The sequence below is a fragment of the Oryx dammah genome, unplaced genomic scaffold (assembly GCF_014754425.2).
Source record: "Oryx dammah isolate SB20612 unplaced genomic scaffold, SCBI_Odam_1.1 HiC_scaffold_23, whole genome shotgun sequence".
NCBI lineage: Eukaryota > Metazoa > Chordata > Mammalia > Artiodactyla > Bovidae > Oryx > Oryx dammah.
The window spans coordinates 121,453,543-121,478,942 of record NW_024070207.1 but is presented as its reverse complement, the minus strand read 5'-3'; the positions used below and the strand labels follow the sequence as shown (position 1 = coordinate 121,478,942).

General features: G+C 42.3%; 1 protein-coding gene across 1 annotated transcript in view; it reads left to right on the top strand.

Moving 5' to 3' along the window:
- FRMPD4 (FERM and PDZ domain containing 4) overlaps nucleotides 1-25,400 on the top strand; it is a 314,036-nt gene that overhangs the window by 213,846 nt on the left and 74,790 nt on the right. The window contains exon 4 of the mRNA XM_040265366.1: nucleotides 676-778. Within this exon, the coding sequence (XP_040121300.1) occupies nucleotides 676-778 (103 nt within the window). The remainder of the gene's footprint in view (nucleotides 1-675; nucleotides 779-25,400) is intronic.

The following is a 25,400-nucleotide window of genomic DNA, read 5'->3' as shown; positions in this document are numbered from 1 at the left end:
CTTGAACCCTCTTCCCCAAAACCTATAACACAAAGTTGAATCCCGTAGGTCCTTCCTGGCACCCTCGTGTTCAGCTGTCTTCCAGGCCCTCACAGTGTGCCGTCTCCCTGTTGTACAGAGGAAGCAAATGTAGCTGTGTTCAAATCCAGGTGTGTTCAGGTGGTCGAAACTTCAGCTGCCAGGTGAAATACCTTCTTCTAAGGGCCCTGACACTCAGAGTGTGGGCAGCTGGCCGGCAGCCTCAGCAGCCACCAGGACCTTGTAGGACAGGCCACCTGTCCCCCTGCTGTCTTCCTCACCTACACAGTCAGTCTGCAGGTCAACACATTCGCATGTGACTCATATGCCTGTTAAAGTGTGGGAAGCATTACCAGTCTCCACCTTGCCTGGAAAGTTTAAGAGCCATGTTGATTCCTGAATCCCACTTCCAGAGCTTCTGATTTCATCAGCCCAGGTGCACCCTGGGCCTCGGGCGCTTCCCCAAAGTTCCCACCCACCTCCCCAGTTCTATCTAATGTTGGCAAGGATATTGAAGAGAACACCCATGTGTGGGTGGGGTTTGTTTTTGCTGATAACATCCATTGCTCACAAGAAGTCATGACTAGGAGCAGAGGCTACACATGGATGGATGACCACTGGGCGTCTCACCTGCTCTTCACTCTCCTTTGTCTCCAGGTGGCCCGTCTGAAGGCAAGTTGATCCCGGGAGATCAGATTGTAATGATCAATGATGAGGCAGTCAGTGCCGCACCAAGGGAGCGAGTCATCGACTTAGTCAGGTAAGTGACTCGCTCACCTGGGCTCCATCAGGAGGCTGTGCAATTGAGACCTCACTCTGCAGAGGGAGGGCTTCCCATGGGCCATTTCAGAGCAGAAATACAAGCTGACCCAGTCACCTTGAAAGTGCTGTTGACACTGAGCACTAACGTAAATCACCAGGCTTTGTAAACAGACACCTACTTGTCTGTTCTGTTAACGTTCGGGCTGCAGACACTGAATGAAACAGTCCTATTACCACTGCTCTAACCAAGTGTTGCATTTTTGTTTCCTTTCAAAATAACTAACACATTGATATTCCATAATCAAGGAGATCAACATGCCGTTGCTGAGTTCAATTTAAGTGGTGAATACTTTTCTAAACATAATCGCATGGATACAGAAACATGCAGTTCACTAATTTTTTGTACTTGACTGAGTGATTCATTACTGAATTTTCAAATCATCAACCAAGGTAACAGGATCATTAGGTCAAAAGTAGAACAGTTTTTAAAATGTGCTTGGTTTATTGGTTTAGTTTCAGCATAGATGTAAATCATGTTATGTGATATTCTTAAAGGGGTGTCAGAAAATGTATTTTATATGATGTTAAAATATGGTCAATAGTCCTCTCTGAAGCCCACGAGAGTTCTACTTCCATGGTGAATCTAATGCAAAGGGGTCTTGCGAAGTTTTCCAAATGAAGCTGTATCTGTTAGATGAATGGACCCCCTCATACTGCCCAGCATCGAGGGATACTGATGAGCTTGTGTGACATCTTTTATAAACCGATCTTCTGAGGCGAGATGGAAGCAGAAGGCTCTCAGGACACTTTAAATAAACTGAGATAAGAATCTTCTAACAATGCTCTCTCGTAACAGAAAGGTACATTTGTACCCTGAGAAAGGCAAAAATGTATTTCTAGGGTTTTCTGCAGAAACTTTCTTTCCCAAGCTTAGTTCAGCTTCTGCTTTACCCTGAAGTGCTATCTGGTCACACCTTCTGGGAGGAACTGGGACAGTGGTGAGAAGACAGAGAAACAGAAATAGACACTTATTTTTAGGGTAACCAACCATCCTAGTTTTAGCAGCAAAGGGCCCACATCCTGAGATGGTCCTTCTGAGGTGGTTGGTCTGGTCACCCTACTTTAGTGCTGGCCTCAGAGTGGAGCCTTCCCAACTGGCTGGCAAAGTGCCTGGGCTCGTGAGGGTCCTCCTGGGGAGCCAGCACTGAGGTGCATGTCGGTCACCCTAGGGCAGGTGCCATTCTTCCTGGGGACCAGGAACGCAGGGGTCAGGAGTGCCGCCGCCATGTAGAGCCCTTGGGGGGAGCTGGAATGTGACCGTTTAGAAACCACTCTCTCTTGAGATGCATGTGGGTGTCAGGGGGGACACACCTCAGCCAGCAGGCTCTGAGCCTTCTGTGGGCTCACGTCCTGGAGTGGTGGGGCTGATGACAGGTTGCACGGTCCTCATGTTGTCCCCTAAACACACGCTCCTGTGATCAGTCCTATTGATTTCTGTGCTCAGAGGATGACAGAAGAAATAAAATACCTCTGTTTGTGTTCGCTGTGACTAAATCGCCTGCTGCAAGACAGAGATGGAGAAAAAGTCATCTAAGCGTGCGATCGTGTTCTAGCCATCCTTTCAGGGCATTTAGAAAGATTTTTTTCTGTTTTTCAGAAAAAGATTTTTCCCTTCTGGTTTAAAGCATCGTGAAAGAAAATGGCATCTCTGTAAACAAACATCTGTATCGCACTTTTTATATAATGGAGCTCAGTGAAGAGTTGTTGAATAGATGAACCAATTAAAAGAGCGGAGAGCAGACGACAGCTTGCGATCCAAATCCAACCGCCACCTGTTTTGGACAGCCCAGGAGCTAAGAATGGTTTTTACCATTTTAAAAGAGTTGGGCAAAAAATAAAAGAATATTTTGTGCCACAGAAAAATAATTTGAAATTCAAATTTCTGAGCCCATAAATAACGTTTTCTTGGAAACCAGCCACACCCGTTCATTTAGATAGATCAGGATCTAAGAAGGTCTGCTCCCTGTACCTGCAGAGTGATCTGGGGCCCACAGGGAAGGAGATATTGACTATCTGATCTTGTCAGAAAAGGTTTGACCCCTGCTTTAGGAAACTTTCAGGTAACCAATCACCTTTTCTTTGGTTAAGCCAAATTTAGATTAAAATCCAAATGATATATGTGTTGGATTTTACTCAGGATGGGGTTATGATTACCGCAAGATTCCCACATTCTTGATGATGGGGTGTGGTGTTTGAAATTGGTTGATGTGGAAAGCACTCATGCTTTTTAAGCAGGTACATAAAATTCTCTTGCCATTATCTCAGCCCAGCCCCTTTCCACATCCCTAAGATGGCCGAGGGTGAGCTGAGGTCACAGTTCAAGTCCTTTCAGGGTGAACTGTGGCTTCTCCTCTGATTAGCATTGGCTGTCACCCCCATTGTGTTGTTCCTGAAGTGCCCATGCTGGCTCTTCCGTGAGACTCACCTGTGGGTTCCTTGGGGGCAGAAGAGGAGGGCAGCATCTTGGCACTAGCTTTCCTGCAACACCTCTTGGGTACAGTACCAGGCAGACTGGCTATATTTCAAGATGTCCACTTGACTTCATCCCTGACAGAGGGATGTGAACTCTCACAGCCTCATGGCCCTTCTCACAGCTCCTTGGTTCTCCCCCACTCTAGAAGGAGAAGGAAAGAAGCGGCATCGCCTCAGACTACATTCTAAAGTCAATTGCCTCCTTTTAGAAAGTTTTGGCAAATCTCGTTTGTTTGCAGTTGACTTTAGAATGCAGTCTGAGCATCCTTTGGCTGCTGTCTCAGTGATGGATGACAGGGACACAGTTTGATTCAGCAGTGATGCTTGATGTTGTTGAATCAGGTGACCTGGATCCCGAATTCCGTGAGAAAAGCAACCTTGTCCGTGTTGTCCTCTGCTGTGTCCCCACAGCGAGGTCCAATGCCAGGCCCGCAGGAGGTGCCCACTAACGATGTGTTGAAAGGGAGTGGGCTCTGAACAGCACTCTTCGCAAACGACAATTTAGATGGTTTTCTTCAAGCCCTCCTACAGCTATTCTGTGAGTTTCAATGTGAGATAAATGAATCCATCCCTCAGGAAAACATACATTTTTTTCACCAATTTATCATACGTTTTTATAGCACCTACTTTAGATGCAGGCCACTGAGCTAGGCACCCGATCTACAGGGACAGGTGAGCCAAAGCCAAGCTTTCAGGGAGCTTACATCACATCTATTCATTTGGGACCTCTAAAGACAGACAAGCCCCCACATCAGCCACATGTGGGAATTGTCAGATTTGAAAGGGTTTTGTTAGTGATAAAAACACATAGGCCTGGGGCTTCCCTGGTGGCTCAGTGGTAAAGAATCCACCTGCCAATGCTGGAGACATGGGTTGGATTCCTGGTCTGGGAAGATCCCGCATGCCACAGAACAATGAAGCCAGTGCACCACAGCTACTGAGCCCAGGTGCTGCAACTACTGAAGTCCTCAGTAGGTGAATGTGCTCTGCAACAGGAGAAGCCACTGCAATGAGAGGCCCGAGCACCACAACTAGAGAGGAGCCCTGGCTCACCGAAACTAGACAAAAGCCTGCACAGCAACAAAGACCCAGCACAGCCAAAAAGAAATAAAATACATTTAAAAAATTAAAACAAACACACACATAGGCCTGGATGTACTGAGAGGGTGAACACATCATCCTAAAACTTACTCCCTTTTAATCTCAGGGCAGTAAATGTACCTTTATAAAAGAAACAGGGTACTTTATTTTAATCAAACAAATCTGAGTACAGTGGCAGTGCAATTCACAGAGGTGAGATGCAGCTAGTTGTGTAGTTATTGTAGCAGATACCTTCAAACTCATTAAACCAGAATTTTCAAATAGTGCATTTCTCACTAATGAAAAAGTTCATCCATTAGAAAATTTTCATGTGTCTTTCCACCAGTTTAGTCTTCTATCTGCCATATGTATACTCCACTGAAAATCCAGCTCTTGTAAAAGAATCTCTTTTTTACTGGGCTTCTCAGCCGATACATGTTTTAACGTCTGTATCTTACACAAGATGAATTCCCTTTCTGTTTGATAAAATATCTCATTTTCTTACCCATTGAGGAAATTTGGGAAAACCCTCATCTTTTTAATAACACTGTAAAATTCTCTCTTTAAAAATTGGCATCCACTTACTTGCCTACATGGTTTGGTCTCATTTTGGTCTTTTTTTTTTTTTTTCCCCATTGCCACTTTTGCTCATGGATCATTTTTTTGTTTCTAGATATATTTGTGTTTCTTTGTGGATTATTTTTCTTATCATTTGGCTGCTCTATTGTAGAATTTTTTTTCTTGAGAAAATGAAAGAGTTTCTGGGAGACCAATTTACTGCTATAGTAACCGCATTTGGGTTTTTTCATGTATCCTCAAAAAGAACTATAATTGCAGCAACTGAAATTAGATGAATTCCGTTCATTTCATAGTTTTCTAAATTGTTAACTTTAACTCATACTTTCTAGTGGTGGTAGACGGAAACCTTTGAAGAATTCATGCCCTTTGCAAGTTACCATATCTTTCCTCTTTAGAAGTATCCAAGGGTAATTTCCCTTGGCTTTTCACAATTAGACAAATTAACTTAAAACAGTTTCCAAATTTTTATTTTTAAAAAACTGTGGCATATAATTGCTCATAAACATTAGGAATCATGTTCCATTCCCCCAAGGCTAGCCAATCCAATTAGATTCATTTTTTATATTTCTTTAATTAATTTATAGGGCTTACAATTATTGAGCATTAAGGGGATAGCAAATGTCATGTAGAATGCTGGTAGTGTATAAATACAGGACTTCTGCCCTCACGGAGGAGACTGCTAAGTAATTGCACTCTATTTAGTGGAAGGATCGTGTTGGGTATTGGGTGGGAATGTTCCATGGGGGTGAACAAGAATTCGCAGGAATGTAGTGATGGTGGTAGAGGGTGGCTGTTGGTCCTGCCTGGGCAGGTTTATACACAGAGAGGGAGTTGTAAAATGGATCTTCTGCTTGTCTCTGGGAACTTCAGACCCTCCTGAGAGACACTCACTTTTCAACTGGCAGACATGGAAATATCCATCGCCTAGATAAATGTCCTGAATCACAATCTCAACATTTGCTTCCACCCTCCCTTATCAGTGCTTCCCTGGTATCTCAGCTGGTAAATAATCCGCCTGCAATGCAGGAGACCCCAGTTGGATTCCTGGGTTGGGAAGATCTGCTGGAGAAGAGATAGGCTACCCATTCCAGTATTATTGGGCTTCCCTAGTGGCTCAACTGGTAAAGAATCACTGAGTCAGAAAGATCCCCTGGAGAAGGGCATGGCAACCCCCACTGGTATTCTTGCCTAGAGAATCCCATGGACAGAGGGGCCTGATGGGCTACAAGTCCGTGGTGTCGCAAAGAGTCAGACACAACTGAAGCCACTTAGCATGCACAGGATGCACAGATGGGGAAACTGAGATACAGGAAAGTTAACAAATATGCCCAAGATGCCACAGCTAGTAAGCAGTGGAGGGAAACCAAGTCTGGCTCCTAAGTGAATGCTCTTAACTCGGTCCTCCTGTGTAGCCTTCACAACAGCCGTATGGGCACGTGGTATTTATTCTACCCTCAGTGGAAACTGAGGCTTAGAGAGGTTGAAGCACTTGCTTAACCTGGACAATTGCTCAGGGCCAGGAAGGGGACATGCAGTGGGAGTAGTAGAAAGCTAGAACAAATGACTAAGCCCTGGTAGTTCAAAGGGACCAAGCCAGCTATCTAGTGCATTAGGTTCTTAGTGGACCCAGCAAACAACAGAGCTGGAAAGGGGCTCTAAAATCTGGATTTTAGTGCCTTCACCCCATCGACACCTCCACTCCAATTTTAGGTTGGACAAAATAGCCTGTCTCCTATCACCAGTTGGCCCAATGCTTGTCTTGATTTTTGTAGGAAGAGCTCAGGAGTACCTGCTCGCTGTGATCAGTGGGAGCCTGGTAAGCTTAATAAGAGTGAAATGAAGCATTTAGAAGGGACCCACCTAACAATAATATCTGTCTTTTTGTCAGTCCCTCCTCATCAGATCATGTTCCAAGAGCATTATGTCTGTGGAAGAATATATTCAGAAGGTCACCTTCCTAATTTCAGCTGGGCTTAGATGCCTCTTGGTGCTGCGTAGTAAAATAACAAAGCGATGAACATCTACTGAGCATTTCGCACATAAAATATGCATGATGGTGTATGACATAATAAAGCCTCCCTGTAGTAAAACCAGCAAGCGCTTTCAGTGAAAACACAAAGGAACAGCCCCTCAGTATGCTGAGGTTACAGATGGTGGTCTCACCTAATACACACTTGCAGTGTACACATTTTCTGACAATTGCAAATTATAGTGCCTGGGGAGAAAGAAGTTTGGGATTCTAGAAGATGGAAAGTGTGGGGAAACATTCTAATATGGATAAAGTAGAAAAGGAGATTTGAGTCCATAGTTTATAAAGGTTATAATAGCAACTCATGTATGGAAAATCAATGTTGGAGATGGAAGAAACAGAGAAAAATGTAAGCTCGGGCATGTTTTCAGTGATCTCCTATGTTTGAGACTACTGAATGTCTTACCTTGTAAGAACAAGTACTTTACTTGAATTAAGAACAAAAATGGAAAAAGATAATTATTGGCTTTATGCCATGTTCTATTAATCCTTTAGAACTAATAATTTATAAATTCTTCCATGCCCTTTGTATAAGTAGCTGAAAAGAAAAAAAAATTATCTTGGTTAGCCTATGGTCAGAACATGCTCAAGATCAAGCTATAAACCTAATTCCCTAGATATTTTAGTAGAGGGTCTCATGTGTTCAAGGCCAGATTCTGTTATTACAAGCAACACAGTGGAGGTTGTGGTTGGCAGGAATCTCAGGCCGTACCCTCAAATGTGCATTGTTATTTATCTGTTATGTGTAATAATCTAAATTTTATTCCAAATCCTTATCCTAGGGCATGGTCAATTCATCTCATTTGCTGTGGTGCAAAATCTACATTTGCAGGGCTTGGTGCAGTGGGAGAAGGCGTTGGAAAGGTGAAGTGTGTGTCCTATTTTTGGCCTCATCATCGATCTCACTAGAATTCACTGAGACATCTTTGTGCCCATCTGGTCCACTTTTGATCCCTCACATAGGCAGGGAGCTACTTGTTATCCCTTGTTCACCACCTTAAACCCTTCCAAAGCCATGTCTCTGTCATCTTGGGTACACTTGCTCCTCCTGAGCCATAATGGGACACTGAATAATTTCAAGGCTAATTCCTTCTGTGATCTTGTCACCTTCCAGGTTCTTGCTAGGAAAGAAGACATAGGTCACTGTACTCTAACTTCACAAGGCTATGTGGTGGTTCCCAAGTGATTCTTCCCAGAGAATCAGCTTCTCAAACGACGGGAAGCACACCTGTCCTTTCCCAGGCACCCACAAGTTGGTGCTCTTCTGCTTTCCCCAAGACACTCCCCATCTCTCCCAGCCTCTCGCTAGTCCCCATTCTGGAGAGGAAGGAACTTCACTCATTTATAGAATATCCTTCCTAACCCTTAGCTCCTGAAATCTAGGTATTTATCTAGGTATGTTGTCTTGTCCTGTAGTCATGATTGCATGTTGTCTGGCTGACCATAGAAAAAGACAAAACAGCAGACCATGCAGAGTAAAGAAATGGGCTTGGAGGTGGACATCAGTGAATATTTCAAAATATTGTCCTGCTACTCATTGAAAGCTGGATTTAGAAAAGGCAGAGGAACCAGAGATCAAATTGCCAGCATCCATTGGATCATCGAAAAAGCAAGAGAATCCCAGAAAAACATCTATTTCTGCTTCATTGACTATGCTAAAGCCTTTGATTGTGTGGACCACAACAAACTTTGGAAAATTCTTAACAAGATGGGAATACCACACCACCTTACCTGCCTGCTGAGAAACCTGTATGCAGGTCAAGAAGCAACAGTTAAAATGGGACATGGAAAAATGCACTGGTTGCAAATTGGGAAAGGAATACATCAAGGCTATATATGGTCACCCTGCTTATTTAACTCATGTGCAGAATATGTCATGCGAAATGCTAAGCTGGATAAAACACAAGCTGGAATCAAAATTCCAAGGAGATATATCAATAACCTCCAATATGCTGATGACACCACCCTTATGGCAGAAAGAGTAGAGGAACTGAAGAGCCTCTTGATGAAAGTGAGAGAAGAGAGTGAAAAAGCTGGCTTAAAACTTACCATTCAAAAAACTAAGATCATGGCATCTGGCCCCATCCCTTCATGGCAAATAGATGGGGAAACAATGTAAACAGTGAGAGACTTTATTTTCTTGGGCTCCAAAATCACTGCAGATGGTGAAATTAAAAGCAGCCTCAAAATTAAAAGATGCTTGCTCCTTGGAAGAAAAACTATGACAAGCCTAGACAGCATATTAAAAAGCAGAGACATTATTTTGCCAACAAAGATCCATCTAGTCAAAGCTATGGTTTCTCCAGTAGTCATGTATGGATGTGAGTTGGACCATAAAGAAAGCTGAACGCCAAAGGTTGATGCTTTTGAACTGTGGTGTTGGAGAAGACTCTCGAGAGTCCCTTAGACTGCAAGATCAAACCAGTCAATCCTGAAGGAAATTAGTCCTGAATATTCATTGGAAGGATTGATGTTGAAGCTGAAACTCCAATACTTTGGCCACCTGATTCGAAGAACTGACTGACTGGAAAAGGCCCTGATGCTGGGCAAGATTGAAGGCAGGAAGAGAAGGGAATGACAGAGGATGAGATGGTTGGATGGCATCTCCGACTCAAGGGACATGAGTTTTGGTAAGCTCCGGGAGTTGATGATGGACAGGGAAGTCTGGCATGGTGCAGTCCATGGGGTCACAAAGAGTCAGACACGACAGTGCAACTGAACTGAACTGAAAACTCTTAGTGGGGTAAGATCAGAAACCCCACTCCTCATAAATTTGAGTTCCTTTTGCCTTTGTTCAGGTTACCATCAGCATCATCACTTAGAATTTTCACTTGGAAGGCTTTGCCTCAAGGTCGAAGGAGGTGATGTACAGGGGAGCACTTTGTCACTTGTCGCCTGCCGTTCTCTGTCAGATACCGTCATTGCTGCTTCTGGGGGATTGGAGCACAAACCCAGAAGTCAATCAAAAGCAGAGAGGACTCTGAGTAGAAGTCTCATCTTTCAGGTTTAACACCTCTTGGGGGAGCAATTTAAAAGCCCCAAACCTCAGAGTTTTCAAAGGTAGCTAGGGCTCATGCTGCAGGTGCTAGAACCCAGAAGTGATTGGCGTTGAACTTGACTTGGGAGACCACACAGGTGGGCAGTGGTGGGATGAGGTATGCAGTGTATTCCAGCTGGAACAAGAGTGTTTTGTCAAATGGGGGGATGGGGTGTGGAAAGATGCAGGGATATTTGGCGTGTGCCCTCCTGAGGTTGATAGTAGGTTACGAATAACCTAAACCAGGGGTCAGCAAACTTTTTCTGCAAAGGACCAGACAGTAGATATTTTAGGCTTTGCAGGCCATGGTCTCTGCTACAACTCAACTCTGCCATCTAGCACATAAACAGCCACAATTAATATGTAAACAAACATACATGGCTGTGTTCCAATAAAACGTTATTTACACAAACAAGAGTGCCGACCGATTTAGCCTATAGGCTTGAGAGACCTCACCCATCAAAACGTGGGGATAGAGAGCCATAGGCATTCCATCCGAGATCATGTTTCATTGCACAGCTCTGTCTTTGAATGGAAGGACATTTAACAACTGACCTCATTCACTAAATCCTGGTGGTGCTCCCCGCATCACTGGGAACATGCCCACCCCATTGTGGACCATTGGAGATGATTATTATGAAATGTTTCCAGCGTGAGCTTCCTGTGGTCAATAGACAGTGCATCATACCTTTTCCTCAAGAGGGTGCAAATTTCAAATTCCTGCAGATGATTGCTTCCAGTGGGTGGAATGTTCCAAGATGGCACCATATCCAGGAGATGGTTGGGAAGAGAGGAAGGAGGTAATGAGGAAAGTCCTGTCCCTGTTCCCAAGCAACAGAGCAGGGAGTAGGGAGCAGGGAGGTAGCAATTATCAACATCCACCCTCTCCCTGCTGGGAACCCAGCTGGTGTGGTAGCAGAGACCCCCATGTTCATAAACAGAATGGTAAGATAGTGGATTTTAGTTATAAATAGGATCTATAAAAATGTACTGACATAAATCTGAGGCAGAAAAGGATTCTTTGAACAAGTAAGATACAGAGAGATTTTGTACTCCCCTGACACTCTTTGCTACCATTTTTTTTTCCCCGTGGAAACAGAAGCTGTTGAAAGAGGCACTTGTTCAGAAATATCTTTTTAAAAAAGCAAAAGGAAAGAAGCCACCATTTATTAAGCCTTTTTCTGGGCCACATAGACAAATTCTGGCACATTTCTGTGATTGGACTCATTGATAGTTAAGGGCTTCTCAGGTAGCTCAGTGTTCAAGAATCAGCCTGCCAATGCAGTATACGCAGGAGACACGGGTTCAGTCCCTGGGTCGGGAAGATCCCCTGGAGGAGAAAATGACAACCACTCCAGCATTCTTGCTGGACAATTCCTTGGACAGAGGAGCCTGGCGGGCTACAATTCATGGGGTCACAGAGTCAGACACAACTGAACGATGGAGCACACACACACATAGTTCAGGAAACAGGATTAGTGCCAACTAAATGCAAGGCTCTGAACTCAACTGGAAAGTGCTGTGATTTGGTCATGGTCCATTGAGCAATACTTGATGAAGCCAGGAAGTCAGCTCAGTGCTTCCTTGGTGTGCATGGTCTCTCGCTCCTTGCTGCCACTCAGTGCCCAAGGGACCCTTTGATACTGAGCAAGCCAGTCTGTGGTGGATGTGTGGATTCAGCTGTTAAAGCATCTTTCCTGAATGTTGAGAGCTGATTGTCATCCCCAGGACCCTTGCATGACCCAGCCAAGGAGGGGGGGACTCTTCCAAGACATAACTGAGAATGTGTTACCCACCAGCCAACTAGTCAGGAGTTCAGAGTAAAGATGCATTATTTAGTAATACAAAGAAATGGCATGTTCTTACCAGCAGTGTAAACACCTAGTCTTTTTTTAAATGTTGGATGATATGCAGGAGCAAGGAAAACGGGGACTTTCTTTAGTGCCATTTGTCCACTCTGAAATACTTTTCAATTCCACATCCATACATATGAGCTCATGTCTCTCAAATTGGCCTTAATTGCAACACCTTTGCTTATTAGTATTCTGTATGTTTTAAATCAGTCTTTATTAAGTGTGCCAAATTTATATATCACCATGTAGTAGACATTAAAAAGCAGTCAATAAAGCCATTTGAAAACAACTGAGAAGATAAACCATAGACATTATCTCCATGTGATATATACGGTTAGACAAAAAAAGGACCCCCAAAGTGTAGATGTTGCCATTTAGACAGAAGCAATTGTAATATGTTATGATTCCAAATAGGATTTCACATTTATTTCAACATCTGTGGTTTTTTGTATTCTGAGAATTTCCAGCCTAAACAACCAAGGTGAAATTTGTTACCAATTCTAGGTCAAATAATAAAAGACCTTGAAAACAAAAGATTTGTTATTTTTCCCCCATGTGAGAACTTATCATTGTTAAACATCCTTCTTTCCCTTTTAGCTTCTTGCTGCTGTTCTGTTTGTATTTTTGTGAACAAAATAGTCTACATCTGTGTGTCTAATAAAATGGGATTGCTTTGTGGGCTGACATTCTTGGATTTTTACAAGAAGCATGTCAGAGATGAGTTTTCATCACAGGCTCCGAGCACCCTACCCTAGGGTGTTTTCATTTATATTTAATGTTAAATCAAGGATATTAGAGGTGGAACAGGCTGTTCTTCATTGAACCCGATCAACAGCATCAGCTCACTCTGAATTCAGGAAATAACATTTGGAATGTTCTTTCTGATAGAGCACTTTGGGGTATTCGGGTAACTTAGAGCTTGGTAATTTTAAAACTGAATAGCTAAACACAATAACAAAAGAAACCTCTTTTGAGATTTATAATAAAAATTACCACGTTTGGAGAAAGCTTCCAAAAGTGTGAAGATTTAAAAAAAAAATACAGCACACATTTCTCACCCTTTAATTTCCTGTGTGTATTATGTTTCTTAAACACTATGAGGTACCAGTTTCCATTATTTGACAAAGTAATAAAATATGTGGGAGGCCCTTAAAAGTATCCTTCCCCTGTAATTTGTTTTCTTTCCCTGTGAAGTCCCTCTCTTTGAGCTCTCAAATATACAGTATATATCTTCAAAGTAGCATAGCTGTGATTAATAAGAGCTTTTCAGGCCAAGCTGAAATGGAATTCAATCTGGCTTAAACAAAAAAGGGAATCTGCTGGCTGGTGGAACGCAAAAGGATGTGGCAGAGGGAATCCTTTGCCCTCCATCTCTTAGCTCTTCCCACTTCCTGTCCTGGCTTCTTTCTCAGGAGAGCTCTATCCCAGTAGCAGTAAGACTACTTACCTCAGCTCTAGACTTGCATTGTTCAGTCACTCAGTCGTGTCCAACAACACACCACTTGATGAAATGCAGCACACCAGGGCTCCCTGTCTTATACTATCTCCTGCTCAAACTCACGTCCATAGAGTCGATGATGCCATCCATCCATCTCATCCTCTGTTGTCCCCTTCTCCTCTTGCCCTCAACCTTTCCCAGCATCAGGGTCTTCTCTAATGAGTCAGCTCTTCACATCAGGTGGCTGAAGTATTGGAGTTTCAGCTTCAGCATCAGTCCTTCCAATGAATATTCAGGGTTGATTTCCTTTATAATTGATTGGTTAGATCTCCTTGCAGTCCAAGGGACTCTCAAAAGTCTTCTCCAACACCACAGTTCAAAAGCAACAGTTCTTCAGCACTTAGTCTTCTTTACGTTCCAACTCTCACATGAATACATGACTACTGGAAAAACCATAGCTCTGACTATATGGACTTTTGTTGGCAAAGTGATGTCTCTCTTTTTACACTGTCTAGGTTTGTCATAGCTTTTCTTCCAAAGGGCGTCTTTTAATGTCATGGCTGCAGTCACCATCCACAGTGATTTTGGAGCCCAAGGAAATAAAATCTGTCACTGTTTCCACTTTTTCCCCCATCTATCTGCCATGAAGTGATGTGATTGGATGCCATGATCTCCATTTTTTTAATGTTGATTTTTAAGCCAGCTTTTTCACTCTCCTCTTTCATCCTCATCAAGAGGTTCTTTAGGTCCTCTTTGCTTTCTGCCAATTGATTGGTATCATCTGTATATCTGATGATACCAGCAATCTCCTGGAAATCCTGATTCCAGCTTGTAACCCATCGAGCCCAGCATTTTGCATGATGTGCTCTGCAGAGTAACAATATACAGCCTTGACGTACTCCTTTCCTGATGTGCAACCAGTCTGTTGTTCCATGTCCAGTTCTAACTGTTGCTTCTTGACCTGCATACAGGTTTCTCAGGAGACAGGTAATGTGGTCTGGTATTCCTGTCTCTTTAAGAATTTTCCATAGTTTGTTGTGATCCACACAGTCAAAGGCTTTAGCTTAGTCAATGAAGCAGAAGCAGATGTTTTTCAGGAATTCCCTTGCTTTTTCTATGATCCAACAGATGTTGGCAATTTGATCTCTGGTTCCTCTGCCATTTCTAAATCCAGCTTGTGAATCTGGAAGTTCTCAGTGGATGTATTGTTGAAGCATAGCTTGAAGGACTTTGCTAGCATGTGAAATGAGTGCAGTTGTGCAGTAGTTTGAACATTCTTTCAGTTAGTTCAGTTCAGTCGCTCAGTCGTTTCCAACTCTTTGTGACCCCATGGACTGCAGCACACCAGGCTTCCCTGTCCATCACCAACTCCCAGAGCCTGCTAAAACTTATGTCCATCAAGTTAGTGATGCCATCCAACCATCTCGTCCTCTGTTGTCCCCTTGTCCTCCTGCCTTCAATGTTTCCCAGCATCAGGGTCTTTTGCCCTTCTTTGGGATTAGAATGAAAACCGACCTTTTCCAGTCCTATGGCCACTGCTGAGTTTTCCAACTTTGCTGGCATATTGGTTGCTGCTGCTGCTGCTAAGTCGCTTCAGTATTGCAGCACTTGTTAAATCATCTTTTAGAATTAACATCATTGTTTCGAATTTTAAATAGCTCAGCTAGACTTGCATTCCACTATCCTAAAGAGCCAAGTGGATGAAAGACCATCACTGCCTACTAAATCCACCCATGCTTCCCAGACAGGACTTTCACTGGCCAGGTATGTTGGCACACCACTCCTAAACAAGTCATTATCACCCAGGGAGTGGACTATGCTCTGGCTGGGTGGTAGGGGGAGGGGGGCCAGTTTCAGGTCATGTGATGCAAATGGGATCAGCCCCACCTGGATTATCACTATCTAAGAGCCAAAGAATGCTCAAACTACCACACAATTGCACTCATCTCACATGCTAGTAAGGTAATGCTCAAAATTCTCCAAGCCAGGCTTCATCAATATGTGAACCGTGAACTTCCAGATGTTCAAGCTGGTTTTAGAAAAGGCAGAGGAACCAGAGATCAAATTGCCAGCATCCACTGGATCATCGAAAAAGCAAGAGAGTTCCAGAAAAAACATCTATTTCTGCTTTATTGACTATGCCAAAGTCTTTGTGTGGATCACAAGAAACTGTGGAAAATTCTGAAAGAGATGGGCATACCAGACCACCTGACCTGCCTCTTGAGAAACCTGTATACAGGTCAGGAAGCAACAGTTAGAACTGGACATGGAACAACAGACTGGTTCCAGATAGGAAAAGGAGTACATCAAGGCTGTACATTGTCACCCTGCTTATTTAACTTGTATGCAGAGTACATCATGAGAAACGCTGGGCTGGAGGAAGCATAAGCTGGAATCAAGATTGCCGGGAGAAATATCAAAAACCTCAGATATGCAGATGACACCACCCTTATGGCAGAAAGGGAAGAAGAACTAAAGAGCCTCTTGATGAAAGTGAAAGACGAAAGTGAAAAAGTTGGCTTAAAGCTCAACATTCAGAAAACGAAGATCATGGCATCTGGTCCCATCACTTCAAGGCAAATAGATGGGGAAACAGCGGAAACAGTGGCTGACTTTATTTTTCTGGGCTCCAAAATCACTGCAGATGGTGATTGCAGCCATGAAATTAAAACACGCTTACTCCTTGGAAGGAAAGTTATGACCAACCTAGACAGCACATTAAAAAGCAGAGATATTACTTTGCCAACAAAGGTCTGTCTAGTCAAGGTTTTTCCAGTGGTCATGTATGGATGTGAGAGTTGGACTATAAAGAAAGCTGAGCACTGAAGAACTGATGCTTTTGAACTGTGGTGTTGGAGAAGACTCTTGAGAGTCCCTTGGACTGCAAGGAGATCCAACCAGTTCATCCTAAAGGACATCAGTCCTGGGTGTTCATTGGAAGGACTGATGTTGAAGCTGAAATTCCAATACTTTGGCCACCTGATGCCAAAGATAGCTGACTCATTTGAAAAGACCCTGATGCTGGGAAAGATTGAGGGCTGGAGGAGAAGGGGATGACAGAGGATGAGCTGGTTGGATGGCATCACCGACACAATGAACATGGGTTTGGGTGGACTCTGGGAGTTGGTGATGGACAGGGAGGCCTGGCGTGCTGTGGTTCATGGGGTCGCAAAGAGTCGGACATGACTGAGCAACTGAACTGAACTGAACTGAACTGAAGAGTGGGGAAGTTGGTCCTGCAAAGGAAAAACTGCCACTACAAGTAGTCACTCATGGCTGCAGATTGTTTTGGACACATTTATTACTTTATTATTATTTTATGAAAAGTTTGAACAAAATCCTAAGTGTAGAGAATAGCATCATCAATCAGTGTTCCCATCACCCAGGCTCAGTTGCCCATGGCCAATCATCCATACCCAAGACACTTCCCTACCGTTTGATGACATTGAAGCAAACCCCAGACATTGCATCATTTCATCTGTAGTAATTCAATATGTATCTCTAAGTAACAGCATTCTTTATAAAAAATAAAATTCACGATAGGATTATCATACCTTACAAATTAACAGTATTTTCTGAATCAGATATTCAGTCCTCAAATATCTTCCTTGGCTTCATAAAGTAATTTCTTATTGCAGTATATTTGTGTGTGTGTGTGTTTACTCAACTATTTGTTTATTTCTGTATTTTTACTTTTATTTTTTAACACCAAAAACACTTTGTGTCATGGTATAGCTGATTCAGAATGTTGTGATAGTTTCAGGTAAACAGTGAAGGGACTCAGCCATACATATACATGTATCCATTCTCCCCCACACCTTTATTACGGTATATTTGAATCAAGATCCATATAAAGTCGATATACTATGATTTGCTGGTATGTCTTTTAAGACTCTTTTAATCGGTAGTTCTCCTTCCCATCTCTTTTTCTTGAATTGTCTTTGGATATGATTTATGTATATTTAAAGAAATGACTTATCTATCCTGTGGAGATTCCCAGAGCCCAAATTTTGCTGTCACGTGTTCTGCCCTCCTGTTTCCTGTAAGAATCTCATCTGCTCTCTTATGGAGGATGCTGTGTATTTTCATCGTCTAAACGTCCATGGTATCTGATAATATCTTTCTGTGATGTAAGCAGTTGTTAATAATCTTGCCAAGAGCTATCAATTCATGAATGATTACAAAGAGGTGATACTCTAATTCCATCATTTCTTCTTCAGTTATAAGCTGAATAACTCTATAAAGTATTTGGTTACCCTGAGGAATATTTCATAGGAAAGGAAGAACAGTCACTTGCTTCCATCCCTTTATTTACCACTTTTCAAAACCAGTTTTAAAAATAATTAGTTGTTTCGTCAGCATTCCCGCAAACCATGTTTGTTTTTATGTGTCTTTCTGAATGCATGGATTTAATTATATTTGACTATTTAAATCTATTGATATTATTATTCTTTTTGAAGCTCAGCTTGTCTCCTCTTTGGTAAGTGAAAGCCTCTCACAGAGAGCTATTGACTCCTCCCTACAGGACCCTAATAGTCTCTGTTAGTACCCTGACTCTGATAAGGGAAGATACTCACGATCCCGCTTGTTTGTTTGTTACTCCACATCTGAGATCTATCATTTCTCCAAGGAGCCAGGATTCCTTCTAGTTGGAAATTGTATTTAGTAACCTGAGCACTAGTGTGCTATTGATAAGGACAGAATGAAGACATTTGTGAACTTTTTCAAGATAAAATACATCATGAGCTCATACCAAAATGATATGTCTGATTCAAAATCAGGACCAAAAGCTATTATGTAACCTCATCTGTCTTAAATCTTTGTCTCCTTTTTCTCAGGCTCTGAGTCCCAATTCTCATCATAATTTCTCCACTTTATCCCACTCTACACATACCAGTCTCAGCATAACAGCACTAGTGCAAATAATCCAATTACTAAACACATTGTAAGATATTTTTATTGCAGTTCTATTTGTCTTTATGGCATATCCCACAAGGATGTTCAAAGTACTGTTTTAAAATCACTTGAGGTTGTTCCTCTCTGTGTCATTCTGCCTCCAACTGGATTCGCAAATTCAATTATTTCATTTTACTTACAATTGTTAGGGATGGCTCTTTTGTTTGATTTTGTTTTAAATTATGTATAACTATAACCATGCCACCCACTGGTTTCACAGGTACTTTATTAAATTTTGCAATCAATTTTTAGGGATTTTCTTTAACTTTGCTTTATAATTATATATATTTTCATGATTCCCAAGTCAAATATACAAAATGTATATTCAGAGAAGTATGTGTAAATTCTATCTTTCCCGCCTCGCTGCTTCCTTCCACTTATTTAACACTTTTTTAAAAATTTCATTTTATGGTTCATTCTTGCATTAATATGAGCATATAGTGTAATCTATCACCATTCTTAGAAATGATAGTAAACAAGACACTTTTATTCACTTTGCTCTTCACTTAACTCTATATCCTATCAATCACTGCATCTACACACTCACACAAGTAATAATTAGGAAGATGTATATTTTTGTTCTAATGGTTGTCATTAGACTAATGCCTTTGTGTAATAGCCTTGTCTACCCCTACCCCCACACTTAACTTACCTTTAAAATTTTCTAGCTATTGTCTCCTGCTTTCTTATTATGAACATTATTTGAAATTAGCTAAGTAACTTTTTCTTTGCCATTTTGCTCACTCCCTGGACATTTGACTTGAAGTAATGCCTTTATACTCATTTATTGTTGTTGTTTAGTCACCAAGTCATGTCCAACTCTTTGAGACCCCGTGGCCTGCGGACTACCAGGCTCCTCTGTCCATGGGATTTCCCAGGCCAGAATACTGGAGTGCGTTGCCATTTCCTCCTCCAGGGCATCTTCTCCACCCAGTGGTCAAACCCACATCTCCTGCATTGGTAGGTGGGTTGTTTACCACCGAGTCACTAGGAAAGCCACTTTATACTCATAATTCATGTTAATGCCTCTAAGGCCAGAAGCTACCTACCTCTGTTCTTCATAAACTTTCTAATTTGTCCCCCATTTGTTGTGAATCAGTGTGCTACATCCACTCTGTCAGAATGGAGCCAATGTGGCTACTGCCTGGCCCTCTTACAGCGTCAGAGTGGCAGTTATACAGGGAATTACATGCTTGTGCCTGATTGCTCTGCCTTGATGCCTGTCAACTCTGTTGATGAGGGATGCCCGCATCTTGTTCCCCCTGGGTGCTCATCTCCCACTGCTTGTGAGGACCTGTAGGCATTCTGGGGTATCTTATCAGAGCTCCTTTTTCCCCTTCCCTCCATTAGACTCCCAGACAGTTGCCTTGGTGGTTTATCTCCACCAGCTCCTAGATGGTGCTCATAAAGATATCTCCTCACCTTGTTTTGCTGGGGATGTCCCTAGGTTTTGGACTTTGCCATCCTCATTACTTTCTCTTCATTTATGGGAGAACTCAAGGCTGCTCAATATTTATTTTACCCACTTGACATCAGCCTCCAATAGCTGTAAATTTTATCAAAAAGTTTTAATAGAAAACTTTTTTCTATTAGAAAAAAGAAAATGTATTTATAAACATAAAGTATTTCTTATGGTCATATAATACTTTGAAATGTGAGTAATTTTTGAGCAGACATAGCACACAAATAATCTTATATTGTGGGAAAATACAACATAGATGCTCTGTTGACAACTAAGTGGCTTATATTTTTCTCAGAAGTGAATACCAGACCACTCTTTATGGTACATGTGTGATTTGCTCTATGAGATTCAAAGGTTGAGAATGTAACACTTGTGGATATCAAAGCCTAGATTAAAAAAAAATGACTTCCTGCAAAAGTATCTGTAAAGTAACATGGAAAATATTTGATCCACAGAAGGTATTGCCTCTGCCAGTATTATTTTCATGCTATATGAATCTTCCATGATTAATATGTGAATAGAGGGTACCTTCAGAGAAGGCGATGGCACTCCACTCCAGTACTCTTGCCCGGAAAATCCCATGGATGGAGGAGCCTGGTGGGCTGCCGTCCATGGGGTCGCTAAGAGTCGGACACGACTGAGCGACTTCACTTTCACTTTTCACTTTCCTGCATTGGAGAAGGAAATAGCAACCCACTCCAGTGTTCTTGCCTGGAGAATCCCAGGGACGGGGGAGCCTGGTGGGCTGCTGTCTATGGGGTCGCACAGAGTCGGAAATGACTGAAGTTACTTAGCAGCAGCAGAGGGTACCTTTCACCTTCACCGAATGCTGCATTAACAGAAAAAGTTTTCTTTATGCTCTACGTGAGGCTCTAGAGGCTCAAGGAATGGAGTATTTTCCCAGAGCCAGTAATTAGCAGAGTCCAGAGTCAAACATGGATGCCAAGAGAACCTGACCACACAGAAATCGTGTAGCACTGTTTTCAACATCAGAAATGATCGAATCATGACCATTGGAGAAGAAAACTTCCACTTTGTTTCCTTAAAGGACAGTGAGGAGACGAGGCAGCAGTAGAAGGTATTACAAGGATTGTATAGTCTCAACATTACAATTCAATAGATCTCGGGGTTTTTTCTTCTAAGTTTTATAAGCTGTAATTCAGAGAGGCACCAGGGTGGTATCTGCCCACCTCTGGATTGAAAAAGAAACACAGAATCAAGGCTATTTTAGGCACCTGTCAGGCTGTAATTACCTCTTTGCTCAGAGAAATCTTTATGTAAGACTAATGCAGATTGGCATTTCTTTGGTTTAAAAGAACATTTCCAGTCATTCTTTTAAAAGAATGATCCTTATTAATGATGGTTATTTCAATATGTTTTGATAGAAAATGTTCCCAGCATGACCCTGACATAGGAGATTTTAGTTTTAATCTGGTCTGTTTCTTATTTACTTGTAAGCTCCAAATACTTTGAGCTTTCTTTTCCCACTCTTTATTGTCCAGAAATTGTTGAATGGCATTTAGTTAAACTTTTCAAGTAAGCTGGACTTGTCTGTGTATACCTTCCACAAGAAGTTTACCCAAAATTTGACTATTAAGACAGGGGATAGAAATGACAATTATAGAATGAATACCAGTTTTTTTTCATTGACCACTTGTTCAGTGTCTTGGGTTGGGCTCACAGAAGCTTACCCTGAGATGAGGGTTCACGTGCAAATGATCTAATGGAAAGAGTTCCCAGGAAAAATAAATTAGGAAATGTCAAAGAAAAGTAAGCCAAAGATGGCAAGTCCCAGGTGGATAAGTTTGGTTCATTCCACAGGGAGTTCTGGATATCTCCTAGGTCACACCTAATAGGTTTCCCATCAGAGGCCAAAAGAAGGAATGTTTGTATTCCTCCTCCATCACACGGACTTCCCTGGTAGGGACTGCCCCCTGGGGAATATAAATTTCCAGGTGCTTTTAGCTCACTGTGCTCCCTCCATGCTCTCTGGCAATGGTGGACTCAGTAGCGTAAGGATATTTCTTCAACAAAGAGTCAAGTCCAGGTGCTGAATGAGAGGAGTGAAAGCCCTTGGGATCAATGTGTGTGCTCTGTATACTGATCACCTTGGTGCTTTCACTGTCCTTGCATTTGATTTATCCCTGCTGCTTCCATCAACACATCCTAGACCATACAAGGACATCTTAAGCAGACAAAGGTACATAAGAAGTCCACGTTCTGTTGTGCTCTCTAGAAACCTATCAAATCCAATATCAGAGACCACCTGTACCTAATCCAGCATTTGTTTCTAACCTAACATTCCAGTTCACTGACAATCTCTAGAAAAAAAGACTTGAGAGTGAATTGATTGAATAATTATAAAGTTTTCTTCTATAAAAAGAAAACTATGTTTTTTTCATCTTTAACTCAGATTATGAATATGCAGCTAACGTAGCTTGAATGTTCTAACTGGATTAATAGACCACCAAGCACCAGAATGTTGTTTGAAAAATAAAATGGGTGGAAATCATCTGGTCTCTAAAAAGCTGTACACAGGAGAGAACCAAATGCACGGGAGATGTCTGGGCCTCGGAACTTACCTGGGTGCTTCACATATATTCAATCAACACAGCAATCTTCTAGGGCAAGTATTGTTGCTACCATTATAGAGGTGGGGAAGTTAAGACTCAAAGAGATAAAATATATTTACTCAGGAAATGTTTATTAGGCACCCGCTGTGTGCTAGGCAGGGCAGTAAGTGCTTGTTACGGAGTGGCAACATGGTCCATTCCCTCCTTAAGCACATGGTCTAGAGAGGAAGATGGAGAATAAGAGATGAAGCAAGAAAACACATAGATAACAACAAATCGTGTTACGCAACAATAGCAAATTATGTTACGTGACATGAAGGATTTGAAACAGCTCAACTGGAATTCCATCACCTCCACTAGCTTTGTTCATAGTGATGCTTTCTAAGGCCCACTTGACTTCACATTCCAAGATATCTGGCTCTAGATTAGTGATCACATCATCATGATTATCTGGGTCGTGAAGATCTTTTTTGTACAGTTCTTCTGTGTATTCTTGCCACCTCTTCTTAATATCTTCTGCTTCTGTTAGGTCCATACCATTTCTGTCCTTTATCGAGCCCATCTTTCCATCAAATGTTCCCTTGGTATCTCTGATTTTCTTAAAGAGATCTCTAGTCTTTCCCATTCTGTTCTTTTCCTCTATTTCTTTGCATTGATCTCTGAAGAAGGCTTTCTTATCTCTCTCTTCTTGCTATTCTTTGGAACTCTGCATTCAGATGCTTATATCTTTTCTTTTCTCCTTTGCTTTTCGCCTCTCTTCTTTTCACAGCTATTTGTAAGGCCTCCCCAGACTGCCATTTTGCTTTTCTGCATTTCTTTTCCATGGGAAACTCAGCAGTGGCCACAGGACTGGAAAAGGTCAGTTTTCATTCCAATTCCAAAGAAAGGCAATGCCAAAGAATGCTCAAACTACCACACAATTGCACTCATCTCACATGATAGTAAAGTAATGCTTAAAATTCTCCAAGCCAGGCTTCAGCAATACATGAACTCCCTGATGTTCAAGCTGGTTTTAGAAAAGGCAGAGGAACCAGAGATCAAATTGCCAACATCCGCTGGATCATCAAAAAAGCAAGAGAGTTCCAGAAAAAAACATCTATTTCTGCTTTATTGACTATGCCAAAGCCTTTGACTGTGTGGATCACAATAAACTGTGGAAAATTCTGAAAGAGATGGGCATACCAGACCACCTGACCTGCCTCTTGAGAAATCTGTATGCAGGTCAGGAAGCAACAGTTAGAACTGGACATGGAACAACAGACTGGTTCCAAATAGGGAAAGGAGTACATCAAGGCTGTATATTGCCACCTTGCTTATTTAACTTGTATGCAGAGTACATCATGAGAAAGGCTGGACTGGAAGAAACACACGCTGGAATCAAGATTTCCAGGAGAAATATCAAAAACCTCAGATAATCAGATGACACCACCCTTATGGCAGAAAGGAAAGAGGAACTAAAAAGCCTCTTGATGAAAGTGAAAGAGGAGAGCGAAAAAGTTGGCCTAAAGCTCAACATTCAGAAAACGAAGATCATGGCATCCGGTCCCATCACTTCATGGGAAATAGATGGGGAAACAGTAGAGACAGTGTCAGACTTTATTTTGGGGGGCTCCAAAATCACTGCAGATGGTGACTGCAGCCATGAAATTAAAAGACGCTTACTCCTTGGAAGAAAAGTTATGACCAACCTAGATAGTATATTCAAAAGCAGAGACATTACTTTGCCAACTAAGGTCCGTCTAGTCAAGGCTATGGTTTTTCCTGTGGTCATGTATGGATGTGAGAGTTGGACTGTGAAGAAGGCTGAGCGCCAAAGAATTGATGCTTTTGAACTGTGGTGTTGGAGAAGACTCTTGAGAGTCCCTTGGACTGCAAGGAGATCCAACCAGTCCATTCTGAAGGAGATCAACCCTGGGATTTCTTTGGAAGGAATGATGCTAAAGCTGAAGCTCCAGTACTTTGGCCACCTCATGCGAAGAGTTGACTCATTGGAAAAGACTCTGATGCTGGGAGGGATTGGGGGCAGGAGGAGCAGGGGACAACCGAGGATGAGATGGCTGGATGGCATCACGGACTCGATGGACATGAGTCTGAGTGAACTCCGGGAGATGGTGATGGACAGGGAGGTCTGGCGTGCTGCGATTCATGAGGTCGCAAAGAGTCGGACATGACTGAGCGACTCAACTGACTGAACTGACATGAAGGAAAAGAGCAGGGCCCTGTAGTGGAGAATGATGAGAATGTGACATTTTTTGCTGTGACTAAGAGGATGGGAAAAGTCAATCAGGTGAAGAAGGAATTTATAGGGCTTGGAGAAGAGAAACAAGAGCACTGTGGTCATCCTTGGCCTGCAACGGGGAAAGTGGTGTGAAAAGATGAGAGAGGGAGACAGGAACGGGGTGATGGATGATCTTCTAAAATAGGAATTGGCAAATTGTGGCCCATGGACCAACTGTACCCTGTTGCCTGTTTCTTGTTTTGTTTGTTTTAATTTTTTTTTTTGTCAAAATATAGTTGATTTACCATGTTGTGTTAGTTTCTGGTGTATAACAAAGTGATTCAGTTATCCATATGTACTCTTTTTCAGATTCTTTTCTTTATAGGTTATTGCAGAATATTGAGTAAAGTTCCCTGTGCTCTATAGTAGGACCTTGTTGATTATCTATTTTGTGTATTAAGTTCAGTTCAGTCACTCAACCATGTCCGAGTCTTTGCAACCCCATGATCCGCAGCACGCCAGGCCTCCCTGTCCATCACCAACTCCCAGAGTCCACCCAAACCCATGTCCATCGAGTTGGTGATGCCATCCAACCATCTCATCCTCTGTCGTCCCCTTCTCCTCCTGCCCTCAATCTTTCCCAGCATCAGGGTCTTTTCAAGTGAGTCAGCTCTTCGCATCAGGTGGCCAAAATATTGGAGTTTCAGCTTCAACATCAGTCCTCCCAATGAACACCCAAGACTGATCTCCTTTAGGATGGACTGGTTGGATCTCCTTGCAGTCCAAGGGACTCTCAAGAGTCTTCTCCAACACCACAGTTCAAAAGCATCAATTCTTCAGTGCTCAGCTTTCTTTATAGTCCA